Here is a 19167-nt window from a genome sequence, read left to right as displayed (position 1 = left end):
CATACTGCTTGGGTTGAATGATGAACAGTTGACCGTGTTAGAGACTGAGCCAGACATTGAGGTGGTGAATGAGGAATGTATATCAGAGGATCCGTCTATTCAAATGAATACGGATTTTATTTATGAAGACGAGGATGTTGAGATGGAAGACGTCACTGCTGAGGAGTATCCGGACTTGTTTCAACACACAAACATTGATCAAGGTGTTCCAGTGTTTGATGAACAAACGGTTAAAGCAGCTGAAGATGAGTTAGAAAAGACGTCAAAGGGTAAGAAGGTTGTGGACACTCGGTTCAACTCGATTGAAAATCCAACCGATGCCGATATTGCTAAGTGGTTCAGCTATAAAGCGGCGGGTAAAATTATCAAGGCGTATCGGTATGTTGATCAAGAACGAAAAGACATAGCTGCAACTTGGGTCAAGGCAAACCAAGTAACCTCCTTCAAGACTGTATCCAAGGTACATAGTGATATCGTCTCTTGGCTATATGATTCTGAGCTTAAAGTATGTATAGTTAAATGGGAGAAGGGGATCCAGTACTACGAAACGATAATAGACGTTCTGACATTACCGCGGTGGGATGTTCGTACCCTAGCGCGTCGTCCATTTATCAATCGTGGTGGCTACTGGACAGCTGAGTGGTTTCATCAACACTTATTGTCCGAGGTCAATCATGGCTTCAAGTTCTTCAAGCCCCAGATCCCGAGACGTAAACGTATTGACGAGATTGATCCAAAGACTGGCTGGAGGAAACTTGTTCTTAAGGTAAAGCCGCCAAAGACGATGAAGCGGGTACCTGTGAAGACGATGCCCCAACACATGCATCTCTCGTTTGACCGCTGGTACTACGACAATCGTACTGGCGAGGCCGTCATTGTGCTTGGTAAAGGACTCAAGACTGAGCTTATCAAGATAATCGACCCTATGTGGTTGGTTAATATATCTGAAACAGACAATGACGTGCTACACAAGAACCAGATTCTGATCGAGCGCAATGAAGACTACGACCTGGCTATGCAATTCCAACGCGTTGTGCGTGTTTGTTATGAAGTGGCAGTCCAAGCGTTTCAAGTGAAGACAAAGACAAAGAGCTCAAGACGAGGGGGTGTTTGTTAGTGCACGGTTTTGCGTCTTGAGTCTTTGTAATTATCAGTAATGTATTTGTCGTTTTTGTTTAATGTAATAAACAAGTATTTAGTTAGTTCGCTATGTATGTATCTAGTTCGCTAAGAATGTTTAGCGAACTAGATCTTAAGTTAAGTCTCCTCTGATTCGTTAAGGATGTTTAACGAATCAGGGGGTGATTCGTTAATCTACTTCGTTTATAATGTATGTAACGAAGCGGACTCTAGTTCGTTAGGGGATGTTAACGAACTAGGTCCGTCTTCTATTTATACGTGAGCACTGTTCACGCTTAATTTAAGTTTTGAGAGATAATTAACGAAACTCTGTCAAAATTGCTCTCGTTCTTCATCTTAATAGTATTCATACTTATACACTAACACTGATAATAGATATAACATATAAAATCAAACGTAATTATGTGCTAGATCCGTGATATAGGATTAATAATATTCATACAGATCTGAGATCTGTTTATAGTAAATGTATTAGATCCGCGTTCTAACACCCTCATACTTAAATGACTATATTTTTCATCCTCACCATACTAATGTCATTCTAGTAATCAAACTTCAACATGCAATTGAATCTAAAACTCAATAACTACAATTAATCATTCTAGCTTGTAGTTTGGGGTTTATGATACAAAAATCGGGCATCATAAACCTGATATTGCATGTTTGGATCGAATACTCATATGTAACCTAACTCACGAATTTCATAGCCATAAAATAAGAATTACTAAGGCCTTAGCAATTAAGCAAGCATAGCAAAAACGATGTTTTAATCTTCTAACTTTGAGATTTTAGGGGTGAGATTCAGCCCCCATGGCTTCTCTCTTTCTTCCCATGAACAACATCAGAGGTGTCGAGTAATTTCAATTCATATCTCACTGGTAATCACATATCATCCCGTGACTAAATCTCAGTGAGATATTATGATCTTGCTTTAGAATTAATACTTCCTTGTAGCAAAATATATATATTACTCATCACGTTTAATCATTATTCAATGTTCCTCATACATAACAACTACAACGAAATCTTGAACAAATAAGCAAAATTACACGAATTTCTATATATGTTTACTCATCACGTTTAATCATTATTCAATGTTCCTCATACATAACAACTACAACGAAATCTTGAACAAATAAGCAAAATTACACGAATTTCTATATAACAAACATAACTATGCTTGTGTACTAGATGTGATTCACATAAAGTAGTAACTATCACAATTGCTACATTATGTAATCACGTCATTCAATATGCGTTTATAGAACTGTAGCAATTCGTAATCCCCAATTGATCCTCTAAAGTCAACATATTAGCACATAACACAAGATAACCTTCGCAAAGAATCCACTCATGAAAAGTAGGTAGATAGCAAGCCGCCTCCAAAAATCATTTAAAATTTTGGGCTGAATGCGAGTATAAATTCGAGTCTTAAGTAAAAGTATAAATTCGATGAGGGATCGAGTGTTGTATATGATTTGGATGTTGGGCCTGACTTATTGAGTATTGTTTAAACAAAACTTTTGATTGGGCCTAATAGATTATTTTCTTTAAAATTTCAGGGTCTCTGAGATTATCGGCTTAAGACGATCGACCTCTATCAAACAAAGACAACTAGACAAGAAAGAATCACTCAGTTAAAAAAATCAAAACAGATTAAGGTTATAACACCATTGATGTATTTCCATGTTTAATATTTTGATACATTAATTTAATTTAATAGCATCATTAAATTGAATAATAATAATATGATTTCAATTGAATTGAACACTGACCGAAGCCAAGCCGTGTTAAAAGGGGCGAGGTAGAAGGAAGAGAAAGAAAAGGAAAAAATGCATTCGGTAAGTTACAGAGCGAATGCTCTTGTCACTTTCTCTCTCACCATTCTGGCCTTCATCTGCGCCATCGCTTCTCTCACCGATAACTTCAACTCTCCTTCACCAACCGCCAACGTTCAGGTTCTTTCTCTCTCTCTCTAACCCCCCCCCCCCCCTACTTATTATTATTATTATTATTCGTTACATCTTTCTTTCTTTCACTTGTAGATCTTGAATGTTAATCGCTTTCAGAAGAGACCTAACGGTGACGATGAGGTAACTCTTTTTTATTTAATTCAATTGAATCTCCATTCTGATATGTTGGTTTTGATTACTGACAGTATTCGAAACATATTATATACAATTCGGATATTCTCTTTTATTTGCCCTCAATTACAATTGTATTCTCTCCAACCTAATTCAATTTAACTATCTGCGGTTTGCAGGTTGCATTGACACTAGATATATCTGCAGACCTACAGTCACTTTTTACATGGAATACAAAGCAGGTCTTATAAACTGTTTTCTTTTCATTGATCTTCTGCAATATCATGATGTTTGTAGTATAACTTATTTAATTATGCCTAATATGATTTTTTACCTGTAGGTTTTTGTATTTTTAGCTGCTGAATATAGCACTCCAAAGAATTCCCTGAATCAGGTATAATTAATGTTCATCTTGTTTCCATACTTTCTCGATGACTGATGCAAAATAATGTTTTACAGGTCTCCTTGTGGGATGGTATCATACCCACTAGAGATAATGCAAAGTTTACTATAAAAGCTTATAACAAATACAAGTTCATAGACCAGGTAAATAATTTCTTTTTTGAAATAGGCTTGTAAATGAACCGAACGAACTTGAACAGTTAACCGAACAGGGCTTTCTTGTTTGTGTTTGTTCGTTAACTATATAAATGAACGGTTTACCAAAGTAAAGGAACTAACATAACTAAGCTAATTAAAGGTAAATGCGAACAACAATGTATTGGGACTAAAAAGTTATTAAAGCTAGTAAATTGTAATGGCCGAAAAAATTTAAATGAATATATTAACAAATGTAATAGAAGAAACTTAAACAGGCGTAAGCTATTGAACATGAATGAATGTAAACTGATGTAAATAAACCTATTTAAATGAATGAATACTCATGAATACATGTGGTAATGTTCATTCGTTTATTAAATAATTGAACGTAAACGAACTTCCCGTTGACGGTTACCTGAATATTCGGTTCGTTTACAAGCCTACTTTTAAACCATCATCTGTTAAAGACTTAATCCTGATTATTAGTTTATATATTAATTGTTTTATTTAAATATTATACAGGGAAGCAACCTTCGTGGGAGAGATTTTAACTTGACTTTGCACTGGCATGTGATGCCAAAAACTGGCAAGATGTTTGCAGACAAACTAGTTTTGCCCGGTTTTAGGTTGCCCGAGTCATACAGGTGATAGGTAACATATGATTTGAGAATAGCTTTGGCGCTCTAAACAGAACTAGTGTTTTTCTTGTTTTTTATAAAACTGGAAAGTGTAATCTCGTATTTTAAACTTGTGAAATTTTAATCTGCTGGACATGATTATGTTTTTTATTCCCAATTACTTTTTGGTCCAGGCCGAAAATGAGGAAGATATCATGTGTCTAGATCTTATGAAATTAACAAGACAAAACCCTAGAATTAGGGTACATGGAATATGCACCTAATAACAACCACCCAAAAAAGGGTACCACAATACTTGCATGATATTGGAGCTCATGAGCTTCTGTCAAAAGGCGTCTTAGGTGTGGGTTCAGCAAAAGCTTCAGCCAGCTGACCCACTTTAGCCAGACATGTGCAACAAAAACACCCAGCGAGGGTGTGTTCAGTTTGCGTGAAATTCAAGGGAATTCAACGGAATTGAAATTTAAGTCCCTTCAAAAAAAATTCAATGAATTGAAGGCATCCTGAATTTCCCTAAGCTAACATGGTTAACCCTGCTAGGGATGGCAGATAAACTTGAATCAATGTAAACACTCGAAACCTGTAAATACAAAGATCGGTATTTGGGTATGAAACCAGGTCTTGGAACCAGGGTGGTGTTACCGATTACGTGATACCTAAACGATTACCAAAAATGTTCTAAGAGCATCCACATTCATCTCCCATCTATTAACTAAAAATCATTTCTTGAATTTGTTTAGATTTATAAGAACCACCTACATCTCATTCTCCATATTAATCTCTATTCAAGTAAATAATAGTTATTTATTCTTCCAAGTCACATCCACCTAAAAATGAAAAAAAAAGATATGGGGTTGAATTCTAAAAATCAAATTTTGGTATTAGTTTGGTTTCTTAACAATGTTTTCTATAGATTTTGGTCATTTTTCATAATTTTAGCAATGGTTTAGAGAGGGTATGGCGTATAAACAGAACATACTGTGTAACATAATAAGTGAGATTTTGAAATTATAGAAACTCGAATGTTTAAAACTACAGAATTGTCAAAAACATAGGTATATTTCATATTTCAAGTCGGGTTTTGTGATGAGTTTTAACTGGGCTCATAGTGGTGATGACAATCATAACAGGGTAATTTTAACCGCATAAGGTTATAAACATGTATACCCGACAGCCGTGAAACCAATGAACCCAATAAAAATATTTGTAATAAGTACATATTGACTTATTGAGTATAGTTTAATAATCATATTTCAATATCTCAATATCTCATGTCATGCCTAACAATCATCCACATCCCAAAGTCTTAAAACAATCAACAGTCATCCACATCCCAAACTCTGATCTTATAAAAACAAGCTCACCAAATAGAACAAAGTCTTTACACCAAAATTATCCTACCATACCAATAACAAAACAGATAAAACGGGCCAACGCACCCAATATCCCAGCACTATAGAACGCATACATCAGTTTTCATGTAATGCCTTCATCAAATACAATTTGCTGAAACTCTGCCCAGCAAAACTGCATTTCCACACATATACATAATAAGTCATGTTAAAACAGAACATGTTCTAATAAATTCTGCAAAAAACATACCTGTTGATTTGATTGCAATAGTTGGAAACTTGACTTGTTATCAGGTAACTCTCCAATCGGGACGGCTCGGGAAGTGGTTTAAAGATAGGGTTTGACGGGTCCTCCTCAGGCAACGGTTCCTCACCTGCCGCTTTGCGTGCCATATTTTCAGCCCTTAAAATACACCAAAAAAAGAAACAATAATAAATAATTAAACAATACAAACAAATGATTTATAACACATTATTTCCACATGTGCAGATAATCAGATACCTTCTCTTTTGAAGCCATGTTTGCTGCTGCGCTTGCTGACGTGACAGATTGCGATAATAAAATTGAAACTGAAAAAACCAACAATGATTAATATTATAATACGACATAATAGAGTGAATAACATATAATAAAAAAAGAAAAGAAACTTTTTGCTGTTCCATTGAGAGCTCATCCATGCATGCAATCAAAAATTCCATATTCCTTTCCATGACGTGATTTGTTGATAATTGCAGCCTATCGTAATCAGACTATTAACATATAAAAAAACACAATTAGTTAATTACACTTGGTTTATATAATACTATAATGAAATAATGAAAACCGTAAAAGTTCTCTAAAAAGATTATGAAATACCTGGTTGACAGGTGAATCAGCTTCCAGTTCGGTCATAAACGCACTGATAAGCGCTGAATTAGAAACCTTAATCTGTTTATGTGAAAATCATTGAAAATAGAATATAAACGTTAGCAAAATGATTGAAAAAACCTAGTTCATAATATTAGCAATTTTGTATTAGAAATAAACATGTAAACAAATTGAACGCTCAGTAAACCATGAGCGTTCGATGGAATGTTCAGTTATGTTCTTTACTTAATAAGCGAATAAACATGAACAAAACTTTTTGTTAAACTTGCTAACGTTCGTTTATGTTTGTTTTTAAGTTAGTTCGCTTATATATTCATTTAAACTTATTAGTCTCATTACAATTTAATCCAGTTTTATTCTTTCTTACGCCCCAACAGATTAAAGTTAGCATTTAGTTAATTGGTGTTTGCTCACGTATGTTTAGCTATGTTCAGTTATATTTGTTCGTTTACGTTCATGAAGTCATGACCCGCTCATTTACAATATTAGAAAACAAAAATGAACAACAAAACTATGGTAGTTTAACTTTTCGTGCTCAGTCTTTTGTTGAGTTCAAGTTAAAGGAACGAACACGGACATGCGCAGTTCGTGTTCGTTCAGTTTATTTACAAGCCCAATAAAAAACATACAGGTATCTCCTCAAAGGTATCGACCCATGTAAGATTTTTCTCTCGCAACCTAAACAACAAAAGAGAATAAAGTGAGATTAAACTTGCAATTTATACAAAACAGATAATAAAGAAGTAACAAAACTGCAGTTTAGTAAACTACTTCTCTCCATTGAATTCATTGTTGCGGTAAAGTTCCATGAATGAATCAGAAAGCTTCAAAGCCTTCAAGGCCAGGGCACCTTGGTTGGACTTCGAAGGATCATATATGATGCACACGCATCGTTTAATATTTTCCTACAATTAAAAAATTAAGGTTATGTAATAAATATTAAATAGCACAATAAAACTAAATATATATGTTACCTGGTAATTCATGAAAGTCTCAATCAGTTCCACAGTCTGATAAACACCTAGTAAAGTTGATTGGTACCTGAACAAGATTAAAAAATGACAATTTTAAAGAACTCGAGTTGTAGATGTCAGAAAACATTCAATGTGCACGCTGATTTAACCATGATGACAATTGTAGACCTATAAATAAACTGAACATTCAGTGAGCAGTTCGACAGTAAATTCTTCTATTTGATATACAAACAAACATAAACACATGTCACGTTCATTGGGTTCATTACAACTTAGTCTAGTTTAGTAACTCTTTAAGCCCAACACATTTTTAACTGATTTTAGCTCAGTTATGTCCGTCCTGCTAACGAATTAACATAAACGAACATGCTAAGTTTGATAACGAACAGACATGAACAAGAAAAACCCGTTCATTCAATTGCTCGAGTCTTAACTGTTTGTTCGATTGAAGTTAAACAAACATGCTCTGTTCGGTTCATTAGACAATTGCATAATTTTCAATGACGCATATTGACTCACCATCCGACAGTGTTATTGTCAACATTAACTTCCCGAAGACATTTCATCATGTCAAGTTGATAGTTAGCACCATCTGCCTCAATCTCCTCATCATCCTCCCGAATCTGTCCGTTAATTATTAAGGGTTACAAAGAATAATAACAGAAAAACAAAATCTAAAAATAGAAGAACAATGCCATACTGGAAAGGGAAAGCAATTGGTAACTTCGAGAACACTGCCAACATCTAAGCCGAGAAGTTGTCCAGTCACAAGCGCGTTTGAAAACTCTGTGCAGTGTTTGATGATCCTCAATACCACCTGTCCATGACATCAATTTACAGTTTAAAAAAACATAAAAATGATACTAATTAGCAAAATGTGATCTATGACGTTTAGCGTAGAAACATATTGGATATCGGTCAAGGACCGATATTTGAGATATCAGTTATTGTATATCGATAATTTTAATATCATGCAGGGAACTTATATATGCAGCAATATAACACTAACAATTCAATATTAAGAAATTAAGCTTTTGCAGCTTACAAAACACTAACAATTGTAGCCGCAAGTAGAAACTAATTAAAACTTAAAAAATTGACAATTAAGACATAGAAAACTGATAATCGGTGATATATGGCCAATATGATGAGTATCTGGTTGTATAGTTGTATTTCTTAAAAATGTTATGATTTCTACAAAAGAATTAAGGAATAGAGGATAAACACATAGGAAGCCTGTAAACCTAAATTGTGTGAAGAGAATAATAAGATGAATTACCAGTCCTTCGATCTGAACAACTCTAAGAGGCGGTGCGACTGCTTCCTCGGTTGCCGCCACTTGCAAGAACGAACGTGGAGCTGCTGTTGTTGTCAACAATTACAATTACAAAACACCAACAGATTAAGATCGGAAAAGCAATTTAAGGCAACCGATTAATTGAAAGGAAAGGATGAATGAACGAACCGGCTGCCATTGTTACTGTTGTTGTGATGATGATGATGAAACAAGAGATTGCCGCACTGATGAAGAAGCTCTGGATGGATGGATGTATGGCGGAAACAAAGAAACCCTAATCCAAGACTCCGTTACTTTATAATTATATTTGCATACATGGTCCCTATGCTTTTCACTTCTTATTCAAAATAAGATAGGGAATATATATATCACATTATCGGAAAATTAGCGTACAAATGAAACTAACGTGTTAAATGTGAAAATCAAGTAGATTAATTATGTAATTATGTCATAGAGTAATTACATAACTACTTTACTTGTTTATATGGTTTCTCTATTTGATTCTCACTTTTAACACGTTAATTTTATTTGTATTTGATCCAAACCCTTATTATTATTATTACTACTACTAGTTTTTAAATTTAATTAATGTCGTAAACACCCCTCATCAATTCTTTTAAACTCAAATCCAACCAGGTATCACTTGTTAAAAATATATACTTATATACTATTAAAGCAAGAAATTTTACATGTCATTTAGTTAGACCATCCACATGTGTCAAGTGTATAAGTTGTCATTTTTACAATTTCCTCTTCATTATTTATTACATGAAAAACATGTTGTTGGTGGGAATCGAACTCATAGCCTTATGTTGTTTTTATGTGCTGTCGCATTTGCCTCTTATGGTGTAATTATGAGCATTCATGAATCAATTTAGTACCATGATTTCATTGTAGAAGCTCATTTCTGGTTTTAATCGCACCACATCATGTTCTTAATCACTTATGTGAATTGTGTGTTTTTCTTGTGTAGGTGAAAACACACTCCAGTCCTCGTCTAATTCAAAATTGAGATATTTGTGTTACGTACATTAGAGCATTGATGTTCCATCATTCATCTTCTATCCCGTTTTTAAACTAAAAGGAAAGTTTAAAAAAAACATCTACACATCTTATCTCCATAACTTTATCAAAAAAAAACATCCCCTAGATTTGATTCTCACCATTCATCCCTTGTATATATAAAATATATATATATATATATATATATATATATATATATATATATTCATGGGTGTGAGTGAAAGAATAATAATAATAATAATAATAATAAAGAATAAAGAAAACTTTTTTATTTAGGAAAATTGGATTTAAATAATACCATCTTTAATGGATTGGCCAATAATAATCTCACCTCCGGTATTTCCCGCTGGCAGTCTCACATTTTCAATGTTTTTTGTTTTATAAACCAGCGTTAAAAAAAACTTAACGGGGTTAAGTATTTGCTTATGTGGCGAGTGACTAGGCTTTTTAATATCCACCTGGCTTTTCCCTTTATATCCCCCCCTCCCATTACCTACGTGTAATACTCATCATTTAAACCCCAAAACTAACCACTGAGGTTAACCACCACTCCTCTGGCCACCACCTCTACCACTTACCCCAACACCACCACCGCTTATCACCACCAACACACGTCGCTGTCACCACCACAAGCCATCAATCCCCCCCCACAAAAAACTCCATCTCTGACGACCATTAAATCCGGCCACCTGACCACCACCATCACCGCTGCCTGACCATGCCACCGTCACAACAAGCGATCAACGCCACATCTCCGTCTATGCTTTCTTTCTCATCCACAACCAACACCAAGCATCACCATTAAATCCGGCGACTGCTCAAAGCTGACGGCAACAAATCACCACCACAACTTCAAGATGTCGGTGACCACCAATCACCGCCACATTCAGACCTTCTCTATCCTCTCTCTCTCTCATCCCAAAAATCAATCAATGGCTCAGAAGATAGAGATAGAAGAAACCGAGCCGAAACCCTAACCTTATGCTCACCGTCAATCTCCGACCGTATATCCGATCTCAAATCCACCGTCACCATTGACTTTCGTCCTAACTCCGCCGCTGTGCCGGAAACTGAAATTGAAACCTCAGACCTGTCCAAAAATATTAGGGTTTCTAAAAGGAAAAGCCAGGTGGAGAGGGGGGGGATATAAAGGGAAAAGCCAGGTGGATATTAAAAAGCCTAGTCACTCGCCACATAAGCAAATACTTAACCCCGTTAAGTTTTTTTTAACGCTGGTTTATAAAACAAAAAACATTGAAAAGGTGGGACTGCCAGCGGGAAATACCGGATGTGGGATTATTATTGGCCAATCCATTAAAGGTGGGATTATTTAAATCCAATTTTCCTTTTATTTAATATAGATAAATAGAGCAGACTATCGATGTTTGCGCTGATGAAGCCATGTTTTTAGATGTCTGCTATGTACGGACGAGAAACATAAATAAACCCTAATCGAAGAGTCGTAACTCTTATAATATGTACAAAGAAGTACTTTTGACATTTTTTGGTTTAAACTTATTTTCTTTTTTTATTGCATGAGAGTTTGGAGACTTTTTACCACTACACTGCTTTTTGCAAAACTCTTTATTGTTGATTAGGACGACACATATCACACAACGACCCTATTTGAAGAGTTTTGACAACACATGGTCTTATAATTTCTAAGGCAAAGATTGGCTTTGGGGTTGGTGGCCCCCAGTGACAGAGACAAAGTCTTTTAAACACCCAAAGGTCCTTAATTCAAGTCTCAGGATTTAAAGAAATTTGGACATTGAAACAAACGAACACGTAGTATTTGGATAAAAAAAGGTCGTGGTAGCTTGGTAGGTTATGCGATTTAGAATTGATGGTTCTAAGGAAAAATAGTTTATTGATTTTGATTTTACGTCAACATATTTGAGGGAGCTATTGATGGAAAGGGAATGATCGAGGTATTATGATAATCCTTAAACATTCCATTAGAAAGTTTAGAATTCCATCATCTGTTAAAGGGTTTGTTCAATTCCATTGGTTGTTGGATTTTGAATTTAAACATTCCATTAGAAAGTTTAGAATTCCATCATCTGTTAAAGGGTTTGTTCAATTCCATTGGTTGTTGGATTTTGAATTTAAACATTCCATTAGAAAGTTTAGAATTCCATCATCTGTTAAAGGGTTTGTTCAATTCCATTGGTTGTTGGATTTTGAATTTTTGATGAAATGTTTTTCATTTTCAATTCCATTGTAAACCAACCAAACACAATTCTTGTTGGAAAGTTTTTCAATTCCGATTCTAATTCCCTTGTATTCCACGAACTTATAAACGGACCAAACCCATACATATAGTATAGACGATCGGTTTCCTAAAAGTGAAAATCCAAAATATTCCCTTGTATTCCACGAACTAATAAACGGACCAAACCCATGCATATAGTATAGACAATCGGTTTCCTAAAAGTGAAAATCGATTTGCGTCCAAAATCAATCCGATCCTACCCATACACATCCCTACTAATTACAAGTAAACCTATTTTGCGTGGAGAATCATAGTTAAGGTTAAATAAAATAGCAAACAAACATGTAGTGTAAAGTGATCTTACTATAATTTGTAACATGAAGAGCAACCGAGCCAATGGACATATGAGTTAGTTTTACAAATTTTATTGTTTCAAGTTTTTTATTGTAACCGGAGATGATGTAGATCAGCGATCAGCGATAAGAGATTATGAGCTAAAGAGAGAACAAGAAGGCAATGGTTGGTCACTTGGTTGGTTAATTTATTTATTTTTGTTACTTCTTTCGAATATATTAATTAAAGGTGCAAACTGTTCTTTCAAATAAATTTCCACGATCCTTCACCTGTGATTTAGTGGTAGGAGATTTAACGGAGACTCAAGTTTGATCCTCACTTGTCATTTTGGATGGACATTGACAATAAAGAATTTATTTTATTTTATACCTGAACCTTAAAAAAAAAAAAAAAAAAAAAAAAGCTCACCAAAAATATATGTGTAACCGGCGGTCCTTTGAATTCTAGCCTTGCCTTTCAAGACGACTTCTTCTTCTTCTTCCGAGAGCCACAAATGCTCACATTCTGACACACTCAACGGTCCACAACTTGAAACATCATCATCGTGGGCGCAATGACGCTCATCTCCAAAATGTTAACCGCCGATCCACTTTCTTCTTCAAACAACAACCGCTTTTCATCTACAATATGTAGTAATCTAAACCAATTTCAGTTTCAATTACACTCCCGTAAATCAACAATTACATGTGCTAGAACCAACAGTAACAAAGGCAGCTTCCTCTTCCTCAGATCCAAACGATCAAACAAAACCCTTATCCAATTAGCCCGTTTCGCAGCATCCAATCTCCACTACGTCTTACCCTTACCACCGCCACTCGATTCCGTAGTTAGAGAATTCGCCAACGGCGGCGGCGGCGGTCGTTCCGGTGGGTTTGGGTGGGGCGGATTCGACGGTGGTGGGAGAAAGAGGAGAGTCAACAAAAAGTCAAAGTTAGGGTTCTGGGTGTTTGTTTTTTTATAGGGTTTTGGTGGTTGAATTTGAATTTGAATTTGGGGAAAGTGGAATTGAAGAGTGAGGTGGCGTTGGGGGTGATGTGTTGTTTATCGATGTTTTTGGTTTTGGGTGTGTGCCCGAATGGGTGTTGGGGTTTTGCAGTGGTGGGTTTGCTGCGGGTTTGTTGTTTGAGAAGAAAGATGAGTTGCGGAAGTTGTTTGGAATTGGATTGAAGGGGATGGGGGTTTCGAGAAGACGAAGAGGTCGTAGAGCTATATGAAGATCGAGTAAAAAAAGGTTTTTTCGTATTGATATTGTTTATATTTCTTGATGCATTGTTTTTCTTTTTACAGTTTTGTTGTTTTTTGCAATGAGGAAATGATCAACAACGGGTTTTTTCGGGAAAGGGTTTCATTTAGTTTGCAATGTGTTGTTAGTATTGTATGCATTCGTGAGGCCTTGATTGTGATTCATCTTGCTTAACGTTTGTTTTAATACTCACAAAATGCATTTGGTGCGACTGGTATCTGTGTAGTTCGTATTGGTAGATCAGATTAGAGGTTTAGATTGTTTGAATGGAAACAAACTGTTGGTGGTTATGTGCTTATTTGAGTTAAGAAAGGCCAAAAAGATAGACAACCACAATGTTTACATCTTGGATAAAATATGAATGCTTGCCATGACCGGGACTACTGGCGAGTTTAATATGATTTCTTGTTGATTCTCATCCATTATGATTTCCAGTATATATACACCGTGTGACCATGTGGGCATTGGGTGAATAAATTTGCATGGATCGATCTCATGAATGATGCCCACAAATTTCGACTCTATATCATATATAGACGGCCACTCATTTTATACTAAGCCAATTTTATGTGGTGAGTATACACCTATTGTTTTAATTGTAACACGTACGATAGCTATAGTAACGGGTATGTAACTGTATCTGCCTCCTAGTCTATCTCACTTTCGCTATGTCTTCCTACCACGACGTACAAGTTTTTGTGAACTTGTGTAAATTGTTTTGAGTTTACATTCTCCCACTATATGATGGGGGCTTGTTCAATTTCTGAACAAGTTATAGGGTAGCGAATGTAATTATATAACCGTCTCATTTTATTATGGTCGAAACAATAAATAAAAGTGTTTATGCTTCATAGATGATGTATGATAGCCGGATGTCATTGTCCAAGAACTTTAATGTAAAAGATCTATGATGTATGATAGCCGGATGTAATTGTCCAAGAACTTTAATGTAAAAGAAAATTGTTTGTTTATTTTAGTTTCTGTTTGCTTAAACTATAAACATGTAATATGAATAATGGTTTTTGAGGTTACCCTCTGGCCTTCTATGTCTCTTAAACATCCAATGTTTAAACAACGACGTAAGTTTCACACATAACCACAATCAGATTTGGAATTGACTAATTAAAGTGCATTATCGGCCAGAGGTTTTTGCCCTGACTTGTTAAACAAAAAATGCATCATCAAACTCTTAAGCATGATCAGATTTGGAATTGCCTATATAAAGGCATGTTTTAATAACAAAGCGTTTAGCATTTGAAATATTGGTGTGGTTTGACTACATCCCATTCTCACTGTGTGATTTTGCTAGGTGTGGTTGTATGTGTTGAATAGCAAAATGACAAGCCTTGTGTTACTCTTGTAAGGTAAATAGTCACATGATACGCTAGGTATTAATAACATGATAAACCACCATCAACTTGTTCCGTTTTGCTAATCGTCATCACTACCTTGTCGCTTTCCGACGAGATTGTCGCAACAAATGAGTAAGTTTGTGATGCCTGACCGAATGGCTGTGACCTGAGGGGCCTTCAAAACTGCTTTGGACCTAATAGTTGAAACGGACCAACAAACTGTCGTATCACAACCCTTAAATCTAGCTGATTCAATGGGTGCAAACTAAGTCTCATGGTAACCTGAACAAATATAAAGCCAGCCCGAGTGTAAAGGGCGCCGTCCAATCGTTTCATTGCCCATGATCGCAAAACAACACCCCACCTCTAGCATCAAATGTCATTTAAAATAAAGGAACAACTTCAAATTTATTTTAGAGTCCAAACCCACATAGTCAGGGGCGGACCCACATTAAGTGGGTTGGGGTCCCGGGACACCAGTGTCTTTTGGAATATTCTTAGAGGCAGTATGTTAAATATTTTATAGACCCCATAATAATTATTGGATGGAACTCATATTGTCAAAAACAACTCTGGTTCAGTGTAAAATTCCCTTGTTTATATCATTAAGTAACCCGGTTTGACTCCGTCTAAGTCCCGTTTTTGTGATTTTTATCCTTTTATAATTTACAATTTGTCACCATATATTAGTGGGTGGTTGGCTCATGAGGAATGCTTAATTCCTTCATGCTTTTTAGTTTCAATGCCTTTAAGCAATTGGCCTTCTGACTCAATGGCATGTGGGTGATGGTTAAGACTTAGGATCCTTGAAGTCTCATGTTCGAATCCTGGCTCAAGGGGGTTTTCCCACAGTGGTGGGTTTCCTCCTTGATGGTGTTCTTAGGTGAGTCAGGCTAGAGCGTCAAAATCAGTATGGACGTGACATCCCGTCTCAGGAAGGCTCACTCGGGTATTGGTGGTGGATCCAAACGCTATTAAAAGAAAAGTTTCAATGCCTTTAAAAAGCTTTGTTTTTATGAATAAGACAAGCACACAATTGGAACAAAGGCTAGTCTTATTATCTTAATTTTTTAGAAGTGTTCAAAAGGCTAAATCGGGAAATTGATCATCTCAAATCGATCACTAACAGAAACTCACATCGCAACAACCGTTAGTGCATTTCATGTTCAAAAGATATTAACGATGTCCGAGTTGTATTCGTGTGATTTTGTGCGTTTTCTAATGAGTAATGATCATATTTTTGTTATTATGATATTGTTTTTTTATATGTTCTTCGTCCCGCCCAAACCCGAACTGCGACCAACCCAAAAAATCCAAATACCGTAAAAATAGGACCTCATTGGTAAAAAATCATGGGCCCGCCACTACTATGGTACCAATTATTTCCCATTATTGGTGTATACTCAAACCACAAATGTCAAAACTCAAAAGTCTCATGAATGTCACTCTCGTCTCGTCCCTCACAGCAACTCATGTTCATATTATAACTTTAATCCACATATTAAGTTTTGAATTTCACAAGCATCTTTGTCCCTGTTGACTCATACAGACAGTTAACTTATTTGTAATAGTGGAAGATGATTTCTAGCGGAGGATGTTTTTTTAATCCTGCTGCATAGTTTATCTTGTGTATCATCTGTTAGTTTTTCATATACAGATTACCCACCAGCCGGAAATCTTGATGCCATTGTTCTAGCTCGGTTTATTTGACTCCAAAGTTATTAAAACAAGTACTTTTCGCCAAGAAGCATTCACTTGTGTAATACTCGTCATGATTATGCTCAATATAAATGTTTATAAGTTGAGGCAACTTCGAGAAACAAGCCTTGGGGAGAATAAGAATGATCATAGGGAAAGGTGGATTTGGTAAGGTTTATAAAGGTGTCATTGACGATGCTGCAACAATTGTCGCAATCAAACGTTTGTATATAGGATCTAAACAAGGAGCCACTGAATTTTGGACAGAAGTCAAGATGCTTTCCAGGTTTAGACACAAACATCCGGTTTCTCTTATTGGATGCTGTGATGAGTTTGATGAGATGATGGTTGTGTACGAGTATATATCTGGTGGAAATCTTGCACAACCTTTCATGAAGTCAATGGATCTAGTCAAAATCCCCCTCTTTCATGAGTGGAGCGCCTCAAGATTTGCATCGGGGCTGCACGCGCATTAGATTACCTTCATACCAGCACAGGTGCCAACCACCATATCATACACCGAAATATTAAAAGCTCAAACATTCTTTTGGATGAAAACATCAAAGCCAGGAACGTTAAACCATATAATTGATCCGAGCCCCTTGTTTAAGGGTGAAGGCTCAAATCATACCTCATTGCTTGAAAGCATTTGTGGAAATTGTTGATCACCTACGACTAGACCCAGACCGCCCAACCATGGGTGAGGTGGTGGTAGCACTTGAGGCTGCATTAGCAGCGCAAGAGAGAGGAGATTCTTTAGTAGTCTCTAATTCAAATGCTCACGTCAGGTCTAGAAAGATACTAACATTATCAAGAATGCTTCGAAATGTGTTGCTTGTCAAAACTCCCGGTAAAGGTGTAACCTCACACTTTATTCCTTTGCATGTGTAAACTGCAGTTTCTAATTACAATGGATACATGAAAGAAACCTAACTCGGGCCCGTAGGCTAAAAACAATCAAACACTAATACTAATAATCTAATATATATTTAACCCCCCCCCCCCCCCCTTTAAGTTGGAGCATTGATGTTAATCATGCCCAACTTGTTACAACAAAACTTGACAGCAAAACAAAAAACTAAGCTGGAACTTGAACACCTGCAAGAAACTAGAACAAGAAAACCAGGACGAGATCAGAATCGGGAACATGAACATGCAAGACCTGACCGGAATTTCTAACGACGACTTCTGGGATATGAACATGTAAGTCATGGTCAGCGAACAACGGCTTCAAGAACAGGTACAGGTAAGGCAGGACCCTCAATATATTCATTAAAGAAATCAGAAACAAACCATAAAGAAACCTAACTCTGTTCGTGGGCTAAACAAAAAGAAACCATAAAACTAATAATCTAATATATGCATACTTATACGTCTGTGTAACTGTGTATAAACGGTATCATGGATGCATGCAGACGGAGGTGTAGCTGTGTATAAACGGTATTAGGATACTGCTCAGAAGACAAGGACCTACTCTACTCCTGGTCTATGAGTTTATGCATAAGGAGAGCCTAGAGAATTATATATTGATATTTTAATAGGAATCAGAATTGTTATATCGTTGATCGTTGGTTTTTCTTTACAAAGAAAAGAAATACAAATAAATAGGGAAGACAATGGTCTAATAATGGAAATGACAATAAATAAGATGTGGAATTGCTTGATTGTAGGCTGCAACGGTCCTTATTATATTGTTGGCATTGGTTGAAGAATCTCCTAAGTAAAGAAAGGATGTTACTGCAAATATTCATGTATCTTTGTCTTATTATTCTTTTATTTATTTTTTCCAACACTCCCCCTCAAGTTGAGTAGTAGGGTCTCCAATACCCAACTTGTCGAGACATTTGTTGAATATTCTTCCGTTGACGGCCTTCGTTAATATATCTGCTAATTGGTCTTCTGATCGAATGAATTGTAACTCCATAATTCTAGCTTCGAGTTTTTCTTTGATGATGTTTCGGTCAACCTCTACGTGTTTAGTACGATCGTGTTAAACAGGATTTTCTGAAATCTGTATTGCGGCTTTGTTATCACACATCATCTTACTTGCTTCGGTTGGGGAAAACCCGATCTCGATCAGAAGTTTGCGAATCCACATGACTTCTGTCAGGCCTCGTGCAATCCCTCTAAATTCAGCTTCAGCGCTGGATAAAGCAACTACCTTTTGTTTTTTACTTTTTCCAGGTTACCAAGTTTCCGCCAACCAGAGTGAAGTATCCTGATGTAGATCTTCGGTCGTCTTGATCTCCAGCCCAGTCCGCATCAGTATATAGCTGGATCTTTAGATGCTTGTTCTGCTGAAAAAGAACTCCATGGCCCACTGTTCCTTTTAAGTATCTAATAATCCTCATTACTGCCTCCATGTGGGTAACTTGAGGTTGGTGCATAA

General features: G+C 36.2%; 2 protein-coding genes across 4 annotated transcripts; one reads left to right on the top strand and one right to left on the bottom strand.

Annotated features, from left to right (window-relative positions):
* The first annotated feature begins 2919 nt into the window (after positions 1-2919).
* Positions 2920-4543, top strand: LOC143580199 (signal peptidase complex subunit 3A-like). Its single transcript, XM_077063294.1, has 6 exons — positions 2920-3098; positions 3186-3233; positions 3404-3466; positions 3565-3618; positions 3684-3770; positions 4287-4543. The coding sequence occupies exons 1-6, from the start codon at positions 2973-2975 to the stop codon at positions 4410-4412; spliced, it is 504 nt and encodes a 167-aa protein (XP_076919409.1). The 5' UTR covers positions 2920-2972; the 3' UTR covers positions 4413-4543.
* Positions 4544-5679: 1136 nt separating this feature from the next.
* Positions 5680-9137, bottom strand: LOC143580196 (eukaryotic translation initiation factor 3 subunit H-like). 3 transcript variants are annotated; one of them, XM_077063291.1, is made up of 12 exons: positions 9062-9137; positions 8876-8958; positions 8297-8413; positions 8116-8219; positions 7597-7663; positions 7394-7527; positions 7252-7300; positions 6611-6682; positions 6403-6504; positions 6257-6324; positions 6005-6157; positions 5680-5929 (listed from the first exon to the last, which is right to left on the bottom strand). In XM_077063291.1, exons 1-12 carry the CDS (start codon positions 9069-9071, stop codon positions 5872-5874), a joined length of 1017 nt encoding a protein of 338 aa, XP_076919406.1. In that variant the 5' UTR covers positions 9072-9137; the 3' UTR covers positions 5680-5871. The 3 variants fall into 3 exon arrangements, with proteins under 3 accessions (XP_076919406.1, XP_076919407.1, XP_076919405.1); XM_077063292.1 differs by having other exon boundaries at positions 8876-8955; positions 9062-9133; XM_077063290.1 differs by having other exon boundaries at positions 8876-8961; positions 9062-9111.
* Between the last annotated feature and the right edge of the window lie 10030 nt (positions 9138-19167).

The sequence above is a fragment of the Bidens hawaiensis genome, unplaced genomic scaffold (genome assembly GCF_021521415.1).
Source record: "Bidens hawaiensis isolate Kalapana, Puna unplaced genomic scaffold, B.hawaiensis_p1.1 tig00030277_1, whole genome shotgun sequence".
NCBI classification, from domain to species: domain Eukaryota; kingdom Viridiplantae; phylum Streptophyta; class Magnoliopsida; order Asterales; family Asteraceae; genus Bidens; species Bidens hawaiensis.
This window is presented reverse-complemented; position numbering and strand designations above follow the sequence as displayed.